The following is a 23375-nucleotide window of genomic DNA, read 5'->3' as shown; positions in this document are numbered from 1 at the left end:
CCATTACTGGGTAAAGATACCAGAGAGGAAACAGAGGTTTTCCCTGAGCCCCCTCCCCCAATAAATTGGAAAAAAGACAAGGGATACACTACAGCTGTGGGACCCTGTCTTAGGCAAGTGGCATTAGAAGGGGAGCTCTTAACCTGCCCGGTAATGCAAGATCAGCAAGGTACTCAGGTATATGAACCCATTTCTTTTGACGCTTATAAAGATAAGAAAAAGCATCAGAGCAAACGGAGCCGCTAGTCCATTTATGAAAGGATTAATTGAAGCCATAGCAGACAACTTCTGTTTGGCCCCATGGGACTGGGCAGTGCTAGCTAAAACAACTTTAGAGCCCAGTCAGTACCTCCTCTGGAAGACAGAGTATGATGAGTTGTGTGAACAACAAGCCAACCAGAATCAATTGGCTGGGCAAAACATAACAGCTGCTATGCTTCAGGGGAGGGGTTCCTATGCCAGTGTACAACAACAATTAAGTTTTGTTCCCTAAGCCTATGCACAAGTGTCTTTGTGTGCTATCAGGGCTTGGGACCGAATTCCCGAATTCCGAAAGCGGAAGTTCAACAGGGATCTTTATAAATGTTCGACAAGGGCCTCAGGAGCCATTTGTTGAATATATCATTCGGTTAACCGAGGCAATTAAGAGACAAATTAGTCATCCCCAGGCCGCTGATAATCTTATTGTTGCAGTTGGCTTATGAAAATGCTAACGTCGACTGCCAGCAAGCAACGCAGGCAGTCAGAGGAAAGGCAGTTATGGCCAGGGAACTTACACGAGCATGTCAACTGATGGGGACTGAAACACACAAAGCCAAAATATTGGCCATGGCAATAAAGTCTCCTGAAGTGAAAAGGGAGAAAAACCCAAATTGTTTTCTTTGTGAAGAGCCAGGTCATATGAAGAGGCAGTGCCCCACTAGTAGAGACCAAGGTAACTCAGCAAAAGAACCCCCTTCTATATGCCCCCGACGTAGAAAGGGGAAACGTTGGGCAAATCAATGCAAGTCCAAATTTGATAAAGATGCCAACCACCTAAGTAATCAGGTGGGAAACTTCATGAGGGGCCAGCCCCAGGCCCTGCTCCAAACTTGGGCAATGCCGGCAGCTTTCCTCGGTCAATTGGAAAGCCCACAGTCCACTCTCTCAGAACAGCCACCTCTGGGAGCGCAGGATTGGGCTTACTCTGCCCCAACGAATTAGTGCTGAAAGAAGACCCTAAAAGGATTGCAACAGGGATCTGGGGCCCACTGCCTCCAGAACAGTGGGATTGGTCCTAGGATGATCAAGCCTATCCAGTAAAGGAATTAATGTGCTCACCAGGGTAATTGATAGTGATTATCAAGATTGAGGTATTAGTTATGATGGAATGTAAAGGTCTGCATATTCTTCCCCCTAAATCTAAAATAGCTCAGTTACTACTCTTACCGTACTGGGTCCCCAATGCCCAGGGAAGGAGTAAGGGAAGTTTTGGAAGCACGGGAGCCATAGGAGTATATTGGAACCAATTAATCACTGATCTGAGACCCACGATTACCTTAAAAATCGGAAGTAAGAATTTTACTGGCTTATAGGATACAGGGGCGAATATTTTGATTATTAGTTATCAAAACTGGCCAGAAACTTGGCCTTGGGTCACTCAGAAACAAAAAATTGTCAGCACTGGGGAAGTGCACACAGCCAAGCAGAGCACATAACCCCCTAACGTTGTGATTTGGAGGGAAAAAACAGTTAGCAACTCTAAACATGACTGTCCCTGTTAACCTTTGGGGACGGGACCGATTAGCCCAATGGGGGCTGCAAACCCCTTTCTAATAATGGCCACTGTTGTTATTCTTCCCCTACCCCTGACGTGGTTCTCTCAAGATCCAATTTGGGTAGCACAGTGGCCTTTAAAGGGAGAGAAATAACAGTGAGCCCATGAGTGAGTGCAGCAATTAAAAGCCAGCCATATAGAACCATCAAGCAGCCCTTAGAATTTGCCCATTTTCATCATTCCCAAAAGGTCTGGGAAATGGAGACTTGCATGACTTACGGGCTATCTGTGGCAGTTTGCAACCTATGGGGCCCCTTCAATGGGGCTCCCTTCCCCTGTGGCAATTCTTCAAGATAGGCCTATAGTCGATATTGACTTAAAAGACTGCTTTAATACTCTTCCCCTTGCAGAACAGGGCAGAGAACAATTTACATTTACCATACTAGCTATCAGTAATGAAAGGGCAGCTTGCCAATTTCATTGGAAAGTACTTCCTCAAGGAATGCTGAACAGTCCTACCATGTGTCAGCATCATGTAAATCAGGCTTTGCTCCCCAGTAGAAAAAAATTTCCTAATTGCAAGATTATTCATTTTGTAGATGATATTTTACTAGCAGACCCAACAGAGCCAATACTTTTGAGTTTATATGCCTCTGTCGTTAAGATGTTAATCATAGCACCTGAAAAAGTACAGATGTCCTCACCTTGGAAATATCTTAGGTACATACTAACTTCCTGGTCAGTAAGACCTCAAAAGGTTAAATTAAATACTAGCAACTTACATACCTTAAATGATTATCAAAAATTACTGGGTGATATTAACTGGCATCCCCCCACCTTGGGCATAACTACTGATAAATTACAGAACCTGTTTTCTATCCTAAAAGGCAGTGCTGCCCTAGACTCACCCAGGTATTTAACCCCCGCAGCAAAAAGGGAAATTGAGGAAATAGACCAAGTTATTTCTCAGAGACAACTAGATAGCATAGATCCACGATATTCAGTTCAGTTGTTTGTTTTTCCTGCTAAACACTCCTCTACAGGATTAATAGGACAGATGGCCACAGGGCTGCGCTTCCTAGAATGTGTTTTTTGCTCACATACTGGGACTAAAACACTATTTCGCTATATCCAGCTAGTTAGTAAAGTCATCTATACGGGCCGCAGACGATGCAGTCTGTTGCTGGGTTATGACCCTGATGTCATAAGAATTTTCTTGAGTAGAAATTCGAAGCAATCTTGCTCCATCTCTAGATCTTCAATTAGCACTCTTTGATTATGCAGGCCATATAAAATATGCCCTTCCTGCTGGCAGACTATTTCAGTTCTTATCTCATACTCCTCTAGTTTTGCCAACAAAAGTAGTTCACTCCCTCATACCTAAAGCTTTAACGCTTTTTACTGATGGCTCTGGTAAAAATGGAAAAGCGGCTATTTGGTGGAAACCACATAATTCCCTCACTCGATCTGGATTTACTACCGCTCAGGGAGCTGAGGTTGGAGCCCTAGTACTGGCCCTAGAAACGGAATCCGTTCAGCCCATTAACATTGTTAGTGACTCTGTTTGTTTGTTGCAAAACCTTGAGACCGCCCTCATTAAGTCCACTCTCGAGCCTACCCTGTGTACACCTTTTCTTGGACTTCAGCAATTGCTGGGTCAACATACACAGTTTTATCACACATATTCGAGCACACAGCTCACTGCCTTGCCCACTGGCTTATGGCAGTGATCAAGCAGACCTGCAGCTTATGACGTCACTGCTTGACCAAGCCACCCAGTCGCTTCAGTTTTTCCACCAAAATTAGAGAAACTTAACAATAGCAGCTTACCCAAAGACTGGGTAAACAAATTATCCTGCAGTGCCCAGATTGCCAGCTCACAGGCACATCTCTTCCTTCAACAGGTGTTAACCTTAGAGGACTAGAACCTTATCCATTATAGCAACAGATGTTACACACGTCCCTAAATTTGGAATACTAAGATATGTACATGTATCCATTGATACCAGTTCCTACCTAATTAGCGCACATGCTCTTCCTGGAGAGTCCACCCGATACATCATTAAACATCTTTTAACTTTTGCGTTTATGGGGTGGCCCACAAAAATTAAAACTGATAATAATCTGGCCTATGCCAGCTCACATATTCAACAATTTTGTCACACATGGAGCATCCAACATTCCACAGGCATCCCGTATTAACTGACAGGCCATAGTAGAACGTGCCCACTCCACCCATAAAAATATGCTCAGAAAACAAAAAGGGGAAAATGAGTAAGGACCCTGCAACACTACTAGCACAAGTGTTATTTATCCTTAATTTCTAAAATTTAAATGATAAATTTCAATCAACTATAGAAAAGCACTTTGCTAAAACCTCTCAAGACATAAAACCCGCAGTTTTATGGAAAGATGTAAATAGTAACGTATGGTGTGGTCCAAATGAATTGCTAACGTGGGGAAGATGATATGCTTGTGTTCACACCCCCAGGCCCTCTTTGGATTCCAGTACGATGCATCAGACCATACCATGGCGTGGCTAGGACCCAACACAGTACCAGAAGTGAAGGAAATGATCCTGCAGGACCCGCAGCTCCAGACAACACAGCTTCCTCAGATGACACAAGCCCCGGACATTACCTGGGGGATGCTGAAGAAGACAACTTACAAGGCTGAGCAAATCCTGCTCCAGACACAGAAACCATTCACTCCAGATAATTTGTTCCTTGCTCTGCTCTCTGGTGTAAGTTACAACTCACGTAGGATCCTTTTTATGCTCTCGCTTTCCCTGCAACCCGTACCGGCTACACTCTATTGGGCTCATCTGTTAGATCCGCCTTTCTTACGCCCTGTTACCTGGGCAGGCACCCCCTTCCCAGCCTCTAATAACGTTAACTGCTTGGCTAGGAGGGATTGACTTACCCCAGTAGGGTCCGTTATTAATGGCACACATTGGACTAAGGTGCCAGGTAACACTACATATCACTCCATTATCTTCCCACTGTGTGTAAGGTTACTGTGTACCTGCCGAAACACAATTATGGCTACATATGGCAAAGGAAATGCCTTAACGTTCTTGTGCCAGTAGCCTCAAACCAGGCAAGGCAATCAGTGCCACTTTCCCCAGCATTCTTCCCTGTGCTAAAGAACAAAGCCAGGAAAGTAATGGATTCCACTTTGGTTGGGAGGTCTGTCACGGGGGACAAGCCCTTAGTCTCCAGTTAGGCAATTTAACATCTTAGACTGGAGCCCCCACGGTCATTTACAGGGCGACCATACTGATGTTTGCATCCATTGTGGCGTCAATCTTAGTTTCATAGCCATGTCCGTTCCCCTGTGATTTGGGCCGAAGGGGGGATGGGATATCCCAGACCCCAAGTAGAGTCCTTGCCACCCCAAGACACTTAATGGCATCTGGGACATCTTAGCACCACCCTTAACACCTGGCATGGGACATAACATGATTCCAGCAACAATTATACTATGACCTTTATGCATAATCACACAGATCAGTGCCTGATTTGCACTACCCATCCATATGTTTTTCTTATGGGAATCAGTATTTCCATTACACCTCAAAACTCCATGTTTGTGACCTGAGTGCAAGGACAGGCTTGCTTCACCTCATGTATCACTAGTTACAATATATCTAATTTAAATATTGCTAGTATTATGGTATTAAGGAGACAATCTGAGGCATTCCTACCAGTCAATTTGATACACGATTGGCAAGGTTCCTTTGCTCTTGCCACCTTAGAACATGCCCTGTCCCAGGTCAGACAGCAAAGATTCATAGTTAATCTTACAGCCTTTATAGTCTCAGCCATAGTCATCCTAGCAACTGCTAGTTTTGCTGTAGCATCTATTACTGAATCAGTACAAATAGCTGCTTTTGTAGATAACTTGGCCAGAAATGTGTCTAATGAACTTCTCTTACAGCAGGGTACAAATCAAAAGGTTCTTGCACATCTGCAAGCCCTTGAGGCTGCCTTGGAACATGTAGGGGAGTGACAAGATGCGCTGGCATTCTGACAGCAATTAAACTGTGACTGGGAGCATAAGCATATCTGTGTCACCTCTCTACCATGGAACCAATCAATACATAGTTGGGATGAGGTGAAACAACACCTCTGGGTGACCTTACATGATAATTTAACAGCAGACGTAAAGCAACTTAAAACTAAAATTCTAGAATCCCTAAACGCCATAGATCTACATGCCCAACAAACAGTTATATGGAAGGATGTGCAAGAACATCTCTCCTGGATAAGCCCTCACTCCTTGATTGGAAAAAAATATTACTAATTATACTCATGTTTGTCTTATGTTATTTACTAATTCTAGGATGCAAAGCCGGAATACAAGCAGTAATCGCTACGCCTGACAAACCTGCTGCTGTGCACATCTGTACTCTTCAATCAACAAAACCTGATGGCAAAAAACAAAAGGGGGAGATGTAGGAGATCAGTCAGGGTGGTGGGAAAAGTTATAAGGAGAGACGCAAACCTTCTTGGAAGTCCAGGAGGTTTTGCAAAGCTTCGGGAGAGAATAAAGGCTGAAGGCAGCTAAATTCTCTTACCCTGACGCTAAGGGCAAGAAGTAGGTAACAAAGGAGTGTAAAGGAATTTATCTAGACGAGTTTATTTACTTTTGCAGACCTTTGATCATCCTATTGCGCGCAGGACTGCTCCCAAGGCGGTGGGGGTGACAATTACCTACAGATTGTGTTGGCTCCAGGCCTTTGTCATTAAATCTGTACTGAATAAATACAAGCGGCTCCAGCTTATCAGGGCTGCATTCTCTCTTTGGTGTCTCTAAGGCCGAACAGTCCCCTAGCCGCACTCATGCAAAATACCTGTGTCTGTGTACTTTTTTCATCCGTCGCTCAGCCTGAGTCTGCAGGTCAGACTTGGCAGGATTTTGACTTGATATATTGTGTGTGTTTGGAAATGGGGAATAATTCCTATGCTTATGTACTGTTGATGGGAATATTAATTGGTTCAGCCTTTCTGAAGGTCAGTCTAATGTTACTTGTTAAAATTTAAATCTGTATGCCTTTTGATACATCAAGTCCATATCTAAGAATTTGCCCCCATAGTAATTCCATGGACATACAAAGATGAGTATAGGACTGTTTCTTGCAGGGTTCTTTCGAAATTATTGCTAGGTTGACTTTTAACTAAATCCAAGTGATGTTATTTGTAATGTAGTACTTAAATGTTTTTCTTGTTGTTTTAGCCAAAACTGGACAAGCCAAGGCATCTGTAGCCAAAGTAAACAAATCTGCAGGTATGTTTTTTTAATTAGGATTCTAGACTATTACTTAAAACTTTAATGTATTTTAAAATCGTATGGCAGTAGTTTTGGATTTCACATGACATAGTCTGTATTGAATGCATGCTAATCTTTGAGATTTATAATCATCTAGCAGTTTTGAGAAATGATATGTACTAGATAATGCTTCTGTAGTAATTATTGAAATAATTAACTGGAGAAATTTCTCATGATGAGTATCACATATTTTCCTCTTTCTCTTTTATTGAGGTCTCTCTTCTTCCTTACTTTTATATAATAGTTTAATAAATATGATCCCTTGTAGTTTTTGTGAGCTATAGTGGGATTTTAGGTAATTATTAAGTTTTTTCTCTTTTCTCTGGCATAATCCTTTCCAGTTTTTCTCCCAATTCTGCTAAATCCTGATTAATTCAGGGTCATCTCTTTAAGTGGATAGAAATCAATGTATTAAATTATCTTTCAAGCCAGGCATGGTGGCTCACGCCTATAATCCCATCACTTTGGGAGGCCGAAGAGGGTGGATCACCTGAAGTCAGGAGTTAAGTCCAGCTTGGCCAACGAGGTGAAATTCTGTCTCTACTGAAAATACAAAAAAATTAGCCAGGCACCAGTGGTGCATGCCTGTAATCTCAGCTACTGGGAAGGCTGGGGCAGGAGAATCGCTTGAACCCGGGAGGTGGAAGTTGCAGTGAGCTGAGATCTTGCCACTGCACTCCAGCCTGGGGGACAGAGTGAGACTCTGTCTCAATAACAAACAAATAATCTTTCATATAATATTAAAAAGGAAAGGAAACAGCCTGGAACTGGCAAAAATCATTATTAGTGGCAGATCCAGAATTTTCATATAGTAGTTTCATAGAAGCAGTAATTTGAGTGGGTTATGGGTGGCTAGGAAACTTGTCTTGAAGCTGCATTTATTTTGCCAACACTTTGATGTTACTTTGATACCAAGTGTATGGGAGTCATTGGGGATGTGGTAGACTGGGATTAAGCTGATGGCCACCCCTTTACTTGTTGGAAATTAATGCCGGCTATTTTTTATTTTTTCCTTAAGTCCCAGTACCCAGATAGAAGTGATTTGTGATAATAACATAGGGATAGTGAAAGAAATATCTTAAGGGCTCACTGAGGTTCAGTTTACTGCAGTGTGGCAAAAGTCGTGAATGACAAGTTAGGTGACAAGCTATAAGGATTTGTATTGCTCTTTTTGAGCAAAGATTATGGACTGTCTTGACTATAAAGGGTGGATTTGTAAACTGTTTCAGTTGATTTTTTTAAGATGTCAATGAATGCTTTTTGTATGATTTTTAAAAGTATGATTGTATTCTCATAACGTTCCTGTTAGGTAATTTTGGCAATCACCACCCTTATGTATAGGGAAATGTGTACACAAATCTGTTCGTGCCCCAAAGCTTCTCAATAAAAATTGGAATTCAATTTAGATCTATTGATTTTTTATCTTGGGCTTTTTCCTCCTCCATTCTCGCTAGTTGTTATGAATCCAAATTTCGAAGTTAAATCTCCTGTTGCTCTCTGAATGGTGGAAAGGGTTTGGGCTCTCTGATGATCTTCTGCAACACTTTCATGATCACATCTTTATAAACAGTACCATCTTGGAAAATAGGCCATAGTAATAGATAATGTAGGTACAAATAATGGTCAGAGCAATTTAAATAGTACTGTACAGCTAGGAAACTGTAGGAATGAGTCAAAACAATCTTTATATGACCTGACCATGATATAAGTATTCTTGAATGCTTTTTAATCAATTAGGAGCCATGGAAGTGTGGGTTGGGAGGATCTAGGTTTAACTGCTTTTGGAACTGCTCAAAGTATGGGATTGTTTTTATGTCCTTGGAATTAGTAATTTTGCTTCTAGTTGATCCACACATTCAGAAATTTATTTAACTTGCATGAGTGCTATTTTAAGTACAGGTTGAGTATCCCTTATCCAAAATGGTTGGGAGCAGAAGTGTTGTAGATTTTGGATTTTTTTTCAGATTTTGGAATATTTGCATATATATAATGAAATATCTGGGGGATGGGAGCCAAGTCTAAACGTGAAATTCATTTACGTTTCATATACACCTTATATACATAGCCTGAAGGCAATTTTATACAGTGTTTTAAATAATTTTGTGCATGAAACAGTTTTTTTTAAGTACTTACATGGGAATTTCCCTCTTGTGGTGTCATGTCAGCAGCACTCGGGGTTTCAGGTTTTGGAACATTTCAGATTTTGGATTTTCAGTTTAGGGATGTTTGACCTCTACCCCAGTAGGGAGGTAAATATCTTATTTCAGTGATTTCTTTTTTCTGAAGAAATTATCATCATTGCTAGATTTAGAAAATGGCCTATGTCCCCAAAGATGATAGCATTTTATGTTTTGAATAAAGCATAGCCTATTATTCTTACATCTTTTTCTCTGTGAGGTTCTTTAGAGATTGTTGATACTAGTTAAGTAAACCAGTTTTGACTGCATCTTTTGTGATTTAGGGAAATCAGCAAGTTCTGTAAAATCTGTGGTAACGGTAGCTGTTAAAGGTAATAAAGCTTCAATCAAAACAGGTAAGACTATTGGGGAGGAGAGATTTTATTGTTTATTCTTTATTTATGTTTTAAATTCGTATAATAATTGTTAGCATCTAATACTTGAAGAGTTTAGTAGATATTTCCTTGATATTTAAAACCTGACCCATTTTGTTGGAATTTTATCTTTGGCAGATAGGCAGATATATTTTTGTGCATGTAAACAATCACATATATATAAAGCTATATAATTGTACATTTTTGACAGCTTTGTAATCACAGGTTGCTCTGTCGTTTCCCTCCATAAATGGTTTAATCTTTGTTTCCTTCGCTTTTTTTAGAGTTGTCAATTCATATTGCCCTCTCCAGTTTGTACAGTTTCTTAGATGCTTGTTACTTTTAAAAAGGATGTTAGGAGAATTCATTTTTTTTCCATAAAGAAATGGAACACTATTTAAAATAAATTTAGCACCTTGCAACTAGAGCAATCTTTTTAGTAGTATCTTTCCTAACAGACTAATTGTAAAGAATCTTTGCAGAAATTACACAGTATTATTTTTGCGTGTGTGTGATTACAATGTTGTTCTGCCACATGAAGGTTAAACATGTGGCTCATTTGACGGCATCACCAAAAAGTTGTATCTGGATTTAAATTTGCTTTTAATCTTATTGGGAAAGAGGTACTGAAAATAAATAGAAATAATGACTGTGGAAAAGAGCTGCCTTTGTAATAAAGTCAAACTAATTTAATACATTAGTGTGAAACATGCTAAATGATTTAACAAGACCTTTAGAATAATGGCTGACTGTACTTTTACAAGCAAAATCTGGTGGAAAGAAGTCTCTAGAAGCCAAAAAGACTGGGAATGTCAAAAACAAAGACTCTAACAAACCTGTGACTATACCAGGTAAGCTTGAAATGTGGTCATTCAGTGCTTTGTTTTCTTTTCTTTTTTTTAACTTTTTAAGTTCAGGGGTACATGTGCAGGTTTCTTACATAGGTAAACATGTGTCATGGGGGTTTGTTGTACAGGTTATTTCATCACCCAGATATTAAGCCTAGGACCCATTAGTTATTTTTCCTGATCCTCTCCCTCGTCCCATCCTCCACCTTCCAATAGGCCCCAGTGTGTTGTTTCCCTCTATGGGTCCATTTATTTTCTTTAGATCATCTTTAAGGTATATTTTGAAATTTTGCCTAAAAATTATCAAAGTGGGGATTGCTGTCTTTTGTTTTTCAAAGAGAGATGTTTGGCTTATGTCAGGTCAGCCTAAGGAGACTTGAAATGTCAAACTAGCTTAAGTTCCTGTTTAGATTCATTAGTTTAATTATATTAGTGTTTTACTAGACTATTAAAGCAGACTATTTCATGCAGAAAACTCTGAAATAAAGACCAGTATTGAAGTCAAAGCCACTGAAAACTGTGCTAAAGAAGCTATTTCTGGTAGGTCAATAGAAATTTTATTTTGTTCTTTACTTATTTTAATTACCAATGCCATACCTAAGTGAAATTAAGAATATTATGATTCATGTCTTTATCTCTTAATCCGAAATTTTGATCTCAGAATGAAATTTAAATGTATTTTTTAAAAGCCAATGTCACTTTTGTAGTTATTTTGTACTAATTCTCTAGACTTGTTGTATTACATGTTTTCATGTAGCTACTGTTTAACCTATTGTGGAATAAAGTGGGATCTTGATAAGTATGTCTGCATCGTTTTTAATTTTATTTTGTATTAAGATGCTGCTTTGGAGGCCACAGAAAATGAACCACTTAACAAGGTCAGTTTTCATATTTTATTTATTTCTTTAAAGCTCAAGACATTTTAACAAAAGATATTTTTCTTATAAACCCAGGTAAAAAAATTCATGGTATTTGGCATGTGAGAAATTCCAGTCATTTGTGACTTTTAAAACATGATTTTTAGAAAGGAAAAGAGAAAAAAATGTGATTTTAGCTCAAAAACCCTGAGGTGCAGAGTAAGTCACAAAAATTAGGAACAGATCATCAACAAATGTACATGTTTTTTGAAGATTACTTTTCATTGAGAATAACATGTTATGCCAAAATGGGTTTTGGGTAGACAGTAGTTGGTTAAATTAGAATCAGTAGAATTTTGTGAAGTCTATTTTTTTCTTAGAGGTAAATGGGAGATATGTTAATGGTTAGAATACCAGTTGTTTGCATTTATGGGGAAGCAAGTGGAGTTTGCAGTTTAAAGGACATGAAGTTCACTTAATATATTGTTTTCTTATGTTTATATCTATTATTATTAATACATTACAATCATTAATTTACATTTTACTGGTGTAGATTTTTAGATCCTTCAGGTGTTGAGCATAAGTTTTTGTCTAGTAGATCCATTCTTCAAGTAGTAACTAAGTAGTAAGTCTTATTTTAGGAAGAGTATTTTATAGCACCAATTTAGTGTAAAGTCACACTAAACTGGTTTATGAAGATTGTAACTTCCTGCCTTTTTTTCCCCCTAGAGATAAAAAATTGCCAAGTTGACTATAGCACATCATCTTTAGAAATTTTCCCAATAAGCATGAAAGGAGTAATTGGCATTGATGAGAGAGTTACCTTGAAGAATAAAATGGATCTGAGAGAAGGGATGGCAGAAAACAAAGTGCTTAATTGCATTGAGGATTGGGTTGTGGGGTAAAGATTCTCAGGAGCTTTTTTATTATGTATTGCCTAAGTGATTATCTTATTCAGGAAGATAAAAGGATACACACTGATTTGGAGCTTGGGGATATTATCACAAGGCACAGGGATGGTGACAGCATATGAAAGGAAGCAGTTGTAGCCAGAAACAAATGAACTTGTGTTTTAAAACAGTGGGTGACAGCTGCTTGGGTGGCTGAGACACAAGAATCACTTGAATCTGGGAGACAGAGCTTGCAGTGAGCCGAGGTTGTACCACTGCACTCCAGCCTGGGCAACAGAGCAAGACTCTCAAAAAAAAAAAACAGTGGGTGAAAAAGAGTCCAGCAGACCTCGACTAGATGACAGATGGTATAACTACAATTAGTCTGTACTCTTGAAGAGTGTAAATTTGCAAGCTTTTTTGCTTTTCTTTTTAATTCGAGGTTCAGACCAGCCTCTTGAGTTTATCAGACTTTCCTCAGTATTAAATGCAACAATATACTAAAATAACATGATATACAGTATAAACTTAAGTAAATATGAAACAAAGAAATTTTAATAACAGGTTTTAAAATTTTGTTTTGAAGGAAACAGAAGAAATGTGTGTGATGCTTGTCTCTAATTTGCCTAATAAAGGATATTCTGTAGAAGAAGTTTATGACTTAGCAAAACCATTTGGTGGTTTAAAGGATATCTTGATTTTATCATCTCATAAAAAGGTAAGAGTTGATTAATAGCTGTTCATATCCTCTGCAAGCATGCATGCTTTGAAACATTAAATTTACAAAACTAAAAAGAAAAGGTTTAAAAGCAGTACCTCAAAGTAAACTTTCAAGCTAAGGGATTTTAAAATATAAAACACAGATATCCTGTATTTTAGTATTGTTGTAACGAGACATAGTTTTAATGATGGGGAAAAATGGCTTTCTAATATGTCAAAGTTTTACTCAAAATTTTAGTTTAATAGGAAACGTTTTATATCTTCAATATGTTCAATAAATATATCTTTACTATGTTATGTTAATATGTTTAATAGTAGGAAATGTTTTATATCTTTAATATGTTTAATACATAAGTATATATATGAGAAAGAACTTATACCAGCAACCTTTATCTATTTTGGCTTTTTAGGAAGCTATATTTATAAGATTCGTAGATCATTCTTCTACTTGTATTTCATACTCTTTCTGCTCTTATCAGTGATACTCAAATGGGAAGTAACCATTTTCAGACTCAGACTAATGATGTCATCAATACTTAAAACAATCTAGGTTTATCTTTATGTTCTAAATTTTATATAAGCATCTGTTGGCTTTGTATTTTTAAAACAACACATTAAAATGTATGTTAATAATCAACTTGTAGAAAGTATGTTTAATTGAGCGAGATTTCAGGAAATAGTTTAAATCATGGAAATGACACCATTAGAATAGTGGGAAGAAGTGTTCTTACGATAGAAAGGAGTTGGTAGTCACTAGAGATCTTTGAAAGTAGAATAGGATATATGTTTTGAGGCACTCCGAGCCAGTGTGCTTTAGAAAATGGTAGAAGAGAATGAGTACAGGTGAGTTATGTGTAATTTCACATTATGTTAAAAGTAGATTATTTGAATGATCGCAGAGCTCAGTAAATACACTAAAACCCATTGCATTGTGTACAGTGGTTGAACTTTAAACCTAAGTTATGTGCCCAGTTTTGAGTGGAGTTGAGTAAAATTATTAAAATATTTGGAGACTTAATGAAAATACTTTAAACATTTATGAAATTAAAATTAACATAAATCAAAATGAAAATTTAAAAACTAAGAGTATTTGTTTAAAAAAGGGAACAGGATTCACATCTACATTATGCTGTAACATTAAAACTACAATAAATAGATAAACAACCTTAAGAGATAATTCATTTCAAATAGGCTTACAACTGTAAGCAAACATACAGCTTTCTACCTCATTAACTATCAAATATATGGAAGAAGTTTCAACCTCTTTACTTACCAAGGTGTGAAAATTAAAAGCAAAATGTATGGAGCTACAGTTTTACACCTATGAAAATAACAAAATGAAAAATGACTTCACAATTATTACACGTTTCTTTGGTTTTTTCATGTCTCATATTTCTCATATTTTATCAATAAATTTATTTACTCAAGAAATACTAATATTGATTAGAAATATATCTGCTACATGCCAGATACTGCTCTAGGTACTAAGGATACAGTTTGAATAAGATTTTTCTTAATGTCAGTGGCTAGAATGTCTCTTCTTTTTTCTCTCTTTAGTTTGCCTTAGTATAGTAAGTTTATTCATTCTTTATTTCTTGCTTATGGTTGTAATATTCTTAGTCTTTGGGCCTCAATTTTCTGAGGACTGCATTTTTTTATCTTTAAAATATTTACTAAGTTGTTCAATTCACTTGACGTTTGAAGTAGTTTGTTTATACTTGCAAGTCTGTTTTTGAGAAAAAGTAACATAAGATTTTTCTTGTTACCTTAATTTCTGTTTTAAAAGGCATATATAGAAATAAATAGAAAAGCTGCTGAGTCTATGGTAAAATTTTATACCTGCTTCCCAGTATTGATGGATGGAAATCAACTCTCAATAAGTATGGCTCCTGAAAACATGAATATAAAAGATGAGGTAAATCAGACCACCATTTTTACTAGCTCTTACTAAGTTTTTAAATCAGATTTGTTACAGTCTGTTATGTTTTCTAGTTTTCCACTTTGGTTCACATTTTTCTCACAGACACTGAGAAAGCTTCTTCCTGTCCCTCCAACAATCACCCAGTCACCCATCCCACTGTTTGAGAGTTACTTTCATAGTGAGGGAATCCTATTCTTCATGTATGTTGGGATGGAAAAAAGGTTGCATTTTGTCTAAAGACAGGGTTCTCTCTTATCTTTCTGCCATTATCTGTCGTCTAAACTAGAATTCTGGAAATTATCTTTAATTTTTTTTCTCTCATTTCTTAAATTTAGTTCCTTGTAAATCTTGTTTAACTCAGTGAGCTTGTTCCCTCTTCCTCATCCCATATACCATTGCTTTATCTCTTAAAAACTCTTACTGGTCCAGGTATGGTGGCTCACGCTGGTGATCCCAGCACTTTGAGAGGCTGAGGTGGGAGGACTGTGTGAGCCCAGGACTTCAGAACCCAAGACCAGCCTGGGCAACAAAGTGAGACCCCATGCCTACAAAACTTAAAATAATTAGCTGGGCCTGAAGGCGCACGCCCGTGGTCCCAGCTCCTCAGGATGCTGAGGTAGGAGGATCCCTTGAGCCTAGGAGTTTGAGGCTGCACTGAGCTGTGATTTTACCACTGAACTTCAGCCTGGGTGACAGAGGGAGACCTAGTCTCTAAAACAAACAGACCTCCTCCTGGACCTTTTGTATATACAAAAGTAATTGTCTTTTGTACATACACGCTACCTTCAGTTTTATAAAACTCCTTTGAGTTCTCAGCTTTTATCTCATGTACACACCCTTCAGTGCCTCTATGTGACCTATAAACATTTACTGTCAACTGCTAAGAAGCATGAGGTAGAAATATTGTATGCATTACATGAGATAGAAATATTACATCCTTTCTAGAGGCAGGTAGAAATGCATGTAATGTAAAAATACCTTTCATTAAGAATCACTCTAATGTGATGTAATTGGCAAGATTGTTTTATACACATCAGTAGTATCAACAAGAAAAAAAAAGTTTAGGATCCTCAGTCTTATAAAGTCCAAGTTCCTTTGCCGCACACAAAGCCTTCCATTAGTTGTCCTCTGCCTGCTTTGATATCCTTGTTTCCTGATGTTCTTGGCCTCTTCATAATTCAGTAGCATCAAATCTGCATTTATGCTCTGTGCTGTTTTATTTGCCTGCATTTCTGTTCTTTCTCATCTCCTACTTTGCTTAGTTAGCTTTTCTTTTGTAATTTGAATTCTCTTCCTGTTGTCTAAATTAAATCTCTATTCCTTCTGTGAATTTGAATGTCTTTTCTAAATGGTACTATCTTATTAGTCTTTTATATTCTTAGGGGAATAAGAAGAATTAAATTGTGTGGGTTAGAATGAGGCTTGTTTAGGAGAGAAAGATTTTTGGAAAGAATGTAAATCTTGCTGCTTCTTAATTTTATAAAATACTTTGTAATGCATATTTGTATAGATTGTCATGTTATAAATCTTAACTAAGTAAGTATTTGTATGAGAAAGAGCTTATACCATCAACCTTTATCTATTTTTGCTTTTTAGGAAGCTGTATTTATAACCTTGGTAAAAGAAAATGACCCAGAGGTAAGTTTTGCATTTAAATGCTTTTGTATACTTATTTAATTGATGGAAACATTGTTTTACTTGTTTGCCTTTTAGAAATTAAAACCTTAGAACTAATTTTAAGATATTGAGGTGATGGAGATGTCAGATGGGTCTTCTTGGTAACAATAAAAAAATAAAGGTTTCTTGTAGTACTTGATGCGAAAAAATTTTTCTGGTACTGGAGTGCATACTAAGTGGTCTAATAGGTCAATATCTTGTCTGAGGATGTTTTGGGTAAACGTTATGTTGATAGTAGAAATATTATACTTCCCATTTTAGTACGTCATTTTACTGATTACTCATACGTAAAATTAAGACCTCACTGTCTTCCCCCATGTAGTCATTTTCTTACTCTTGGGAGAGAACATCATCTGACCTCTGTAATAGTAAGTTAATGTTAATCTGTTTTACCGTTTGTTGCTTCAGCTGTGGTTTTTTCTGTGCTGTCTCTTAAAAAACTACAGGCAAACATAGATACAATTTATGATCGATTTGTACATCTTGATAATTTACCGGAAGATGGACTTCAGTGTGTACTTTGTGTTGGACTTCAGTTTGGAAAAGTGAATCACCATGTATTCATGAGTAATAGAAACAAGGTAACAAGTTCCCTCATAATTTAGCTATTCATTCTATAAAGAATATATAATAACCCTGTATTCTGACAATCTGCAACTTCTGATCTGAAGCACCTATAAATATTACTCAACCACTTCACAGAATTATTATAAACCAGAATATTTTATTCTGGACTGGGCCAAGAAAGAAGAGATGACCTCTCTTTTTTCAGAACTCCTAGTTTTTAAGGAAAAATAAGACTTATGCAAGGGGGAAAGGTAATATAGTGCAGACAGCATTATCTTACTGGGAAGTTTAGACCTGAGTTCCTTTGGCTCTGATCTTAACTATCTTTGTGGTCTTGGCTAAGTTGGTTTACACTTACTTGTAAAATGAAAGGGGTATTACCCAATATTTCTTTAAGTCCCTTCCAGCTATGAAACACCTGAGTTAGGTCTATTTGTTTGTTTATATGGAAAGAGAGAGAGAAAATAATTGCTGGATGCAGTGGCTCACCCCTGTAATCCCAGCACTTTGGGAGGCTGAGGCGAGGGGATTGCTTGAGCCCAGGAGTTTGAGACCAGCCTGGGCAACATAGTGGGATGTCGTCTCTACAAAAAGTTTAAAAATTAACTGGGCATGGTGACGTGTGCCTCTGGTCCCAGCTGCCTGGGAGACTGAGGCAGGAGGATGGTTTGAGCCCAGGAGTTGGAGGCTGTAGTGAGCTGTGTTCACGCCACCACACTCCAGCCTGGGTAACATAGTGAGACCCTGTCTCAAAAATAAAGTAATCATTCCTTACTTTCATGATTTGGTCTCTTAACCAAAAATTATTCATTTATTTACATTTGGTATGCCTTCTGTATTTAATATGTATTTCAGCTATATGTTCATTAAAATTAAATTTTTATCAGCCATATATTACCTAGAAAGGCAGGGTTTTACATAAAAGTGGACAATATTCATAAAAAGCACTTAATTAACCAACAACTAGATAATTTCTTTGATATGCTTCTGATAAATAGAGCATAGAATGGAATATGATAAATAGTGTGACATAGAATGGAAGGTGGGGCACAGATGGCACATAGGAATTCTGAACCTTTCTTGTAAATATTTTTAATCCTCTATTTAAAAGAATACCTATCATTCTCTTCAGTTTTGCCTTGGCTTTACAACATTTTAAGGACTGTTTTCTTTTGTTTCCTTTAAATAAGGATTAACCTTACCTTTGTAATCATATATCTGAAACCTGAAAGAAGAATATATTCCAAACTTTTAAAACAATTAAAAACATTTTTATTGTAGTAAAATACACAAATTTTACCGTTTATAAGACATAAATTTAACATTTTAATCATGTTTAAGTGTTTGTTCAGTGATATTAAGCACCTTCACATTGTGCAACCATCACCACCATGCATTTGCGAACTTTTGTCTCCTCAAACTGAAGTTTTCTATCCTTTTGACAATAACTCGCCATTAATTCAGCCCTTATCAACCATTATTTCTGTTTTTATAAATTTAGTTACCTCATGTATGTGGAATTATATTTGCTTTTTTGTGACTGGCTCATGTCACTTAGCATAATGTCTCTAAGGTTCATCCATGTTGCAGCATGTGTCAGATTTTTCTTCATTTTTAAAGCTGAGTAATAATTCTGTTTTACGCATATAACACATTTTTGTATCCACTCATCCATTGATGGACAGTTGGGTTGCTTCTCCCTTTGGTCTGTTGTGAATAATACTTCTGTGAACATGGGTGTACAAATACATGTTCAGGTATCGGCTTTCATTCCTTTTAGGTGTATACTAAAAAGTGGAATTGTTGGATTATGTGGTTATTCTAATTCTAATTTTTTTAAAGAACTATTCATAACTTTTTAATCTTCTCCAAAGGCAATTCTTCAGTTAGATAGTCCTGAATCTGCTCAGTCAATGTACAGCTTTCTGAAACAAAATCCACAAAATATTGGTGACCATATGTTGACCTGCTCATTATCTCCAAAGATAGACTTACCAGAGGTAAGATTTATCTTTCTTCAGCTTTTGTGATTTTAGAAAATACAGAGAACATAAAGGTCATTCTCAGGTAGTAGTCAAACTGTTTCTGTGTTTAGAGATGATTTTTATAATTTGTGTTGCAATCAGTGTTCCAATTTTCATAGCTTATAAAGCAGTATAAATTTGTCTAAATGAGAATAAAGAAATTTTCAACAATGTAACATATATGCATTTTTGAATACTTATTGTTGACATGTAGGTATCTACATTTTTGTGTATAGTGACTCTTTGTATGTAACGTGATTGTCTCCAGAATGCAGCTACTTTGAATCCATTTTGGCTTCCTCTGGGTAGAAAGAAGTTTGTTTATTCTTCTTTTTGTTTCAGTTACATTTATTATAAACTGTTTTTGTGTTAAGAAATAAGATTTCACAGGTTCTTGGCCTACACAGTAGTACATGTAGGAAAGCTATGGATAGTCCACCTTTGAAAGCATTAAATTCAAACTCAGATATTTTCTCCTTCTATTCCATTGTATGCTGATATCAGAGGTAAGTAATAGGACCTTATATTTGGTGTCCTTGTGTTGTCAATCTGTTAAAAATCTTGCACTATCTAAAGAAAAAGGCAATTTCATCATCTAAATCTAAATTAGAGTATCTTTAAGTAAATGTATTATGATAGGTACCAGTTTAAGCACAAATGAGTGGCTCATTTCACTTGATAATTTCAGAAAAAAATATATAAAAGTTTTTAGCTATTCCTCAGCAGAACATGCATTTTTAAAAAGTTGTCATTTATATTTTTCAAGCTATTATTCAGTTGTGTTCAACTAAGTTCAAAATTAAACACTGACTGTACAGAAATCCTTATCCCAGAAATATAGTCCCAAATTCTTAGAGTTAAAAGAAAATTAAAAAAGTGAAAATTTACATAAACTTCTGCCTGAATTGGTACTTCACTTCCTAAGTGCTTACCCAGAACCTTATTCGTATAGTTTAAGTTGGATAACACATATGGCTTATTTGTAACAGTTTTTAATTGACTACTATTTAAAATGAGTTAATAATCAACTCTATATTATCTTCTCTTCAACACTTACTGTTTTTGTTAGACTGAAATGTTACTTCTTTGTGTAGTATGTGTGACCTTTATTTCAATATCTATAGTTAGCTTGTATACAAAGCATGTAGCACTCCATTCTAAATACTGAAAACTAGTAGCTGCATTTTTGGTATCATGATTATGAAGATATTTACTGCAGAATTAAGTAATAATGAGAATGGGTTTATAAAGAAGGCAATATGTGTGTCCATAACCTCTACACTCACAGATGAGTTTCTTATATTCCCAGTCATTTCTCAAAATGGTGCCACATTTTCATTTTCATAAGTAGGTAGATTATGGTTTTCTTGTATGGTTTAGGGTTTGTATCTTGTTGAAAGGGGGAAAAATGACAGTCTTCATGTTACTGTGATCATCTGTGTAACTTAATTACTATTTGTTGAATGGAATCTCCTTTCAGAGCTATTCTTGTGACTCTTTTCTAAATTTACGGTCATTTGCTTTGTCGACCAATTATATACACCTTTGGTTTTCTTTCATTGTTTTTCTGAGTCATGTCTGTTTTTTCTTGGATTCTGTCACGTCACAGGTGGTTTTTCTGTTTGCTAGAGTACATTCTCAAATATTTTTTTTACCCCAGAAAGTATGTGGAGGCAGTACGTTTTCTGAAATTCTGCATGTTTGAAACTGACTTTATTTTGCTCTTACGTATTTCATTGATTGATTGTCTAGATGTAAAATTCTGTGCTTAGGCTATTTTTCCTTTGATTGTTTTTAGCATCCAGAATCCAATATTATTGAGGAGAAGTCTGATTTAGATCAAAACTATTTTGTTCCTCTGAAAGGTTTTAGGATTTATATTATTAATTCTTTAAACTAGTTTGTTTTTCTGTTTGTTTGTTTTAAAGACGAAGTCTTAACTCTGTCACCTGGGCTGGAGTGCCATGGTTCAATCATGGCCCACATGATTTAAGCCTTAACTCCTGGGCTTAAGCGATCCTCTCACTTCAGCCTCCAGAGTAGACTATAGGGGCATGCCACCATGCCCGGCTAACTTTATTTTATTTGATTTTTGATTTTGTGTGTGTGTGTGTGTGTGTAGATGGGGTCTCATTGTGTTGCCCAGGCTGGTCTCAAACTTCTGGCCTGAAGTGCTCCTCCACCCTGGGCCTTCCAAAGTGTTGGAGTTACAGGTGTGAACCACTGTGCCTGGCCCTAAACTAATATTTATCTAATTCCTTTTCTCTATGCTAACACTATTTTAGGTATTAGAATACCATGATGAACTTTGTTTCAATGTCCTAGTCCTCGAGGATTATATTTTAGTGGAGGAGATAGACTATAAACAGATATAAAAGTGGTAAAAAGACTGTGAATGAATAAATCGAGATAAAAAGAGAATGATTAATGTGGGGAATGTGTATCTTAAAGTGGTCAGTGATAGTCCCTCAGCAGAAGAGTTATTTGAGAGACCTGATGGAAGAGAACAAGCTCTAAGAAAATTTCAAGGGGAGATTTTTAGGCAGAAGAACCAGATCAAAGGCTTTAGGGACATATTTGGTGATTCCAGAATTTCTAAAGAGAGGGTTGGTATTGCTAGTCCAGTGAGTAAGGTTTTTTCTTGGTTTGGGACTCATTTCCTGCATCCTGCTTTTAGAGCAGGAAGTTTTTCTTTTTTTTCCCTTTTTTTTTTTTTTTTTTTTTTGTCGAGATGGAGCCTGGCTCTGTTGTCCAGGCTGGAGTGCAGTGGCGTGACCTCGGCTCACTGCAGCCTCCATCTGCCGAGTTCAAGCAATTCTCCTGCCTCAGCCTTCCGAGTAGCTGGGACTACAGGCACGCCCTACCATGCCCACTAATTTTTTTTGTATTTTTAGTAGAAATGGGGTTTCACCATGCTGGCCAGGCTGGTCTCGAACTCCTGACCTCGTGATCTGCCTGCCTCAGACTCCCAAAGTGCTGGGATTACAGGGATTAGCCACCATGCCTGGCCCCAGGGAAGTTTTTCTATTATTATTTTTTGATTTATTTCCTTCAATTTTTAATATTCTGTTTTTCTGGAAATAATACCAGCACTGATTTCATAGATGCTGTATTCTCTTGAATTTTTCTGAGGATGTTCTTTTGAGTTTTTTTAAAAGGCACTTCAGTTGTCTGAAATACCTTTTCTTTAGCTTACTTTGTTTACTTTTGTGCATTTGTTTTTCCGTTATTCCTTTATGAATAAGGAAGTAAGTTGGCCAATATAGGTATCTGATGTAGAGTTCCTCTGATACCATGCAGGGGTTTTTTTTTTTTTTCTCTCTAATAAACTTTTCTCCTTAATGGAAAGCTGCTAGTAAACACTCTCTGTAATTGGGACTTAAAAACCATCATCTTTAGTTTTGGGCAGTATCATTAGGATATAAGCTAGACTTATCACCAGATATCCCAGTAAAGGAAGTCTTTACTGTTGGACTCAAACACCTATGCCAGGAATCCTCTCTAGACACATTGAATTTCCTTAAAGTACTGTTTTCAGTTTTTAGTCTGAAAAAATCTTTCTAGAAGACTTCTACCCAGAGAGTGCATGATTTCTCAGAAAAGGCTTCCTTCTAGTATGTATAAGCTCTGAATGACAGATACGTTTTGCCATTTTGTTCACTGATGCATCCCAAGTACCCAGGACAGTGCTTGGCATATAGGGACTGATTTTTAATTCCTGCCCTTTTTTGGGGCTCCAGAGTATTGCTTTCTTGGGACCCACATATCAGATAAATATTTAAAATATTTATCAGATATCAGACAAATATTTAAAAGGATTATTGTTCAATTTTATTTAGCATTTCTAGGTATTTTGAATAGGAAACTTTTTTAGTCAGCTGATCTCTCTTAGAAGTCTTTTAAAATAATTCCACAAGGAAGATGTTGATATTTCACATTTATTGTTTAGGGAAAAGATAGAATTTCCAGGCTTCTAAAGTTAATAAAGTTTCTTATTTATATCATTATTAAGGAAACTTATTTTTTCATTAATATAAGTTACTGTGTGTTACCTAATTTGGAGGTCTTTAATTAGAAAAAAATTCTAGAACCTGATAGTAATGTAGACACTGAAAACTAGCTGCTTTGATACATTTTTAAGGTTTTTTTTTTTTTGAGCTTAAATTTTTACTAAAAACATTGCTTTTATAGTTAAATATTTCAAATCCAGTGGAATAGCCTCTAATAAAATGC

General features: G+C 36.8%; 1 protein-coding gene across 6 annotated transcripts in view; it reads left to right on the top strand.

Moving 5' to 3' along the window:
* Nucleotides 1–23375, top strand: part of ZNF638 (zinc finger protein 638) — a 155474-nt gene that overhangs the window by 115626 nt on the left and 16473 nt on the right. For all 6 annotated transcript variants that reach the window (XM_008960274.3, XM_008960272.4, XM_055107806.1 and 3 more), the window contains 10 exons: nt 6995–7045; nt 9549–9620; nt 10403–10489; nt 10958–11026; nt 11324–11364; nt 12820–12951; nt 14740–14868; nt 16471–16512; nt 16998–17132; nt 18993–19118. In XM_008960274.3, the coding sequence (XP_008958522.1) occupies nt 6995–7045; nt 9549–9620; nt 10403–10489; nt 10958–11026; nt 11324–11364; nt 12820–12951; nt 14740–14868; nt 16471–16512; nt 16998–17132; nt 18993–19118 (884 nt within the window). The remainder of the gene's footprint in view (nt 1–6994; nt 7046–9548; nt 9621–10402; nt 10490–10957; nt 11027–11323; nt 11365–12819; nt 12952–14739; nt 14869–16470; nt 16513–16997; nt 17133–18992; nt 19119–23375) is intronic.

This window comes from Pan paniscus, chromosome 12, assembly GCF_029289425.2.
Source record: "Pan paniscus chromosome 12, NHGRI_mPanPan1-v2.0_pri, whole genome shotgun sequence".
In the NCBI taxonomy this organism is placed as follows: domain Eukaryota; kingdom Metazoa; phylum Chordata; class Mammalia; order Primates; family Hominidae; genus Pan; species Pan paniscus.
The sequence above is the reverse complement of the archived record's forward strand: the minus strand, read 5'-3'. Positions and strand labels throughout refer to the sequence as shown.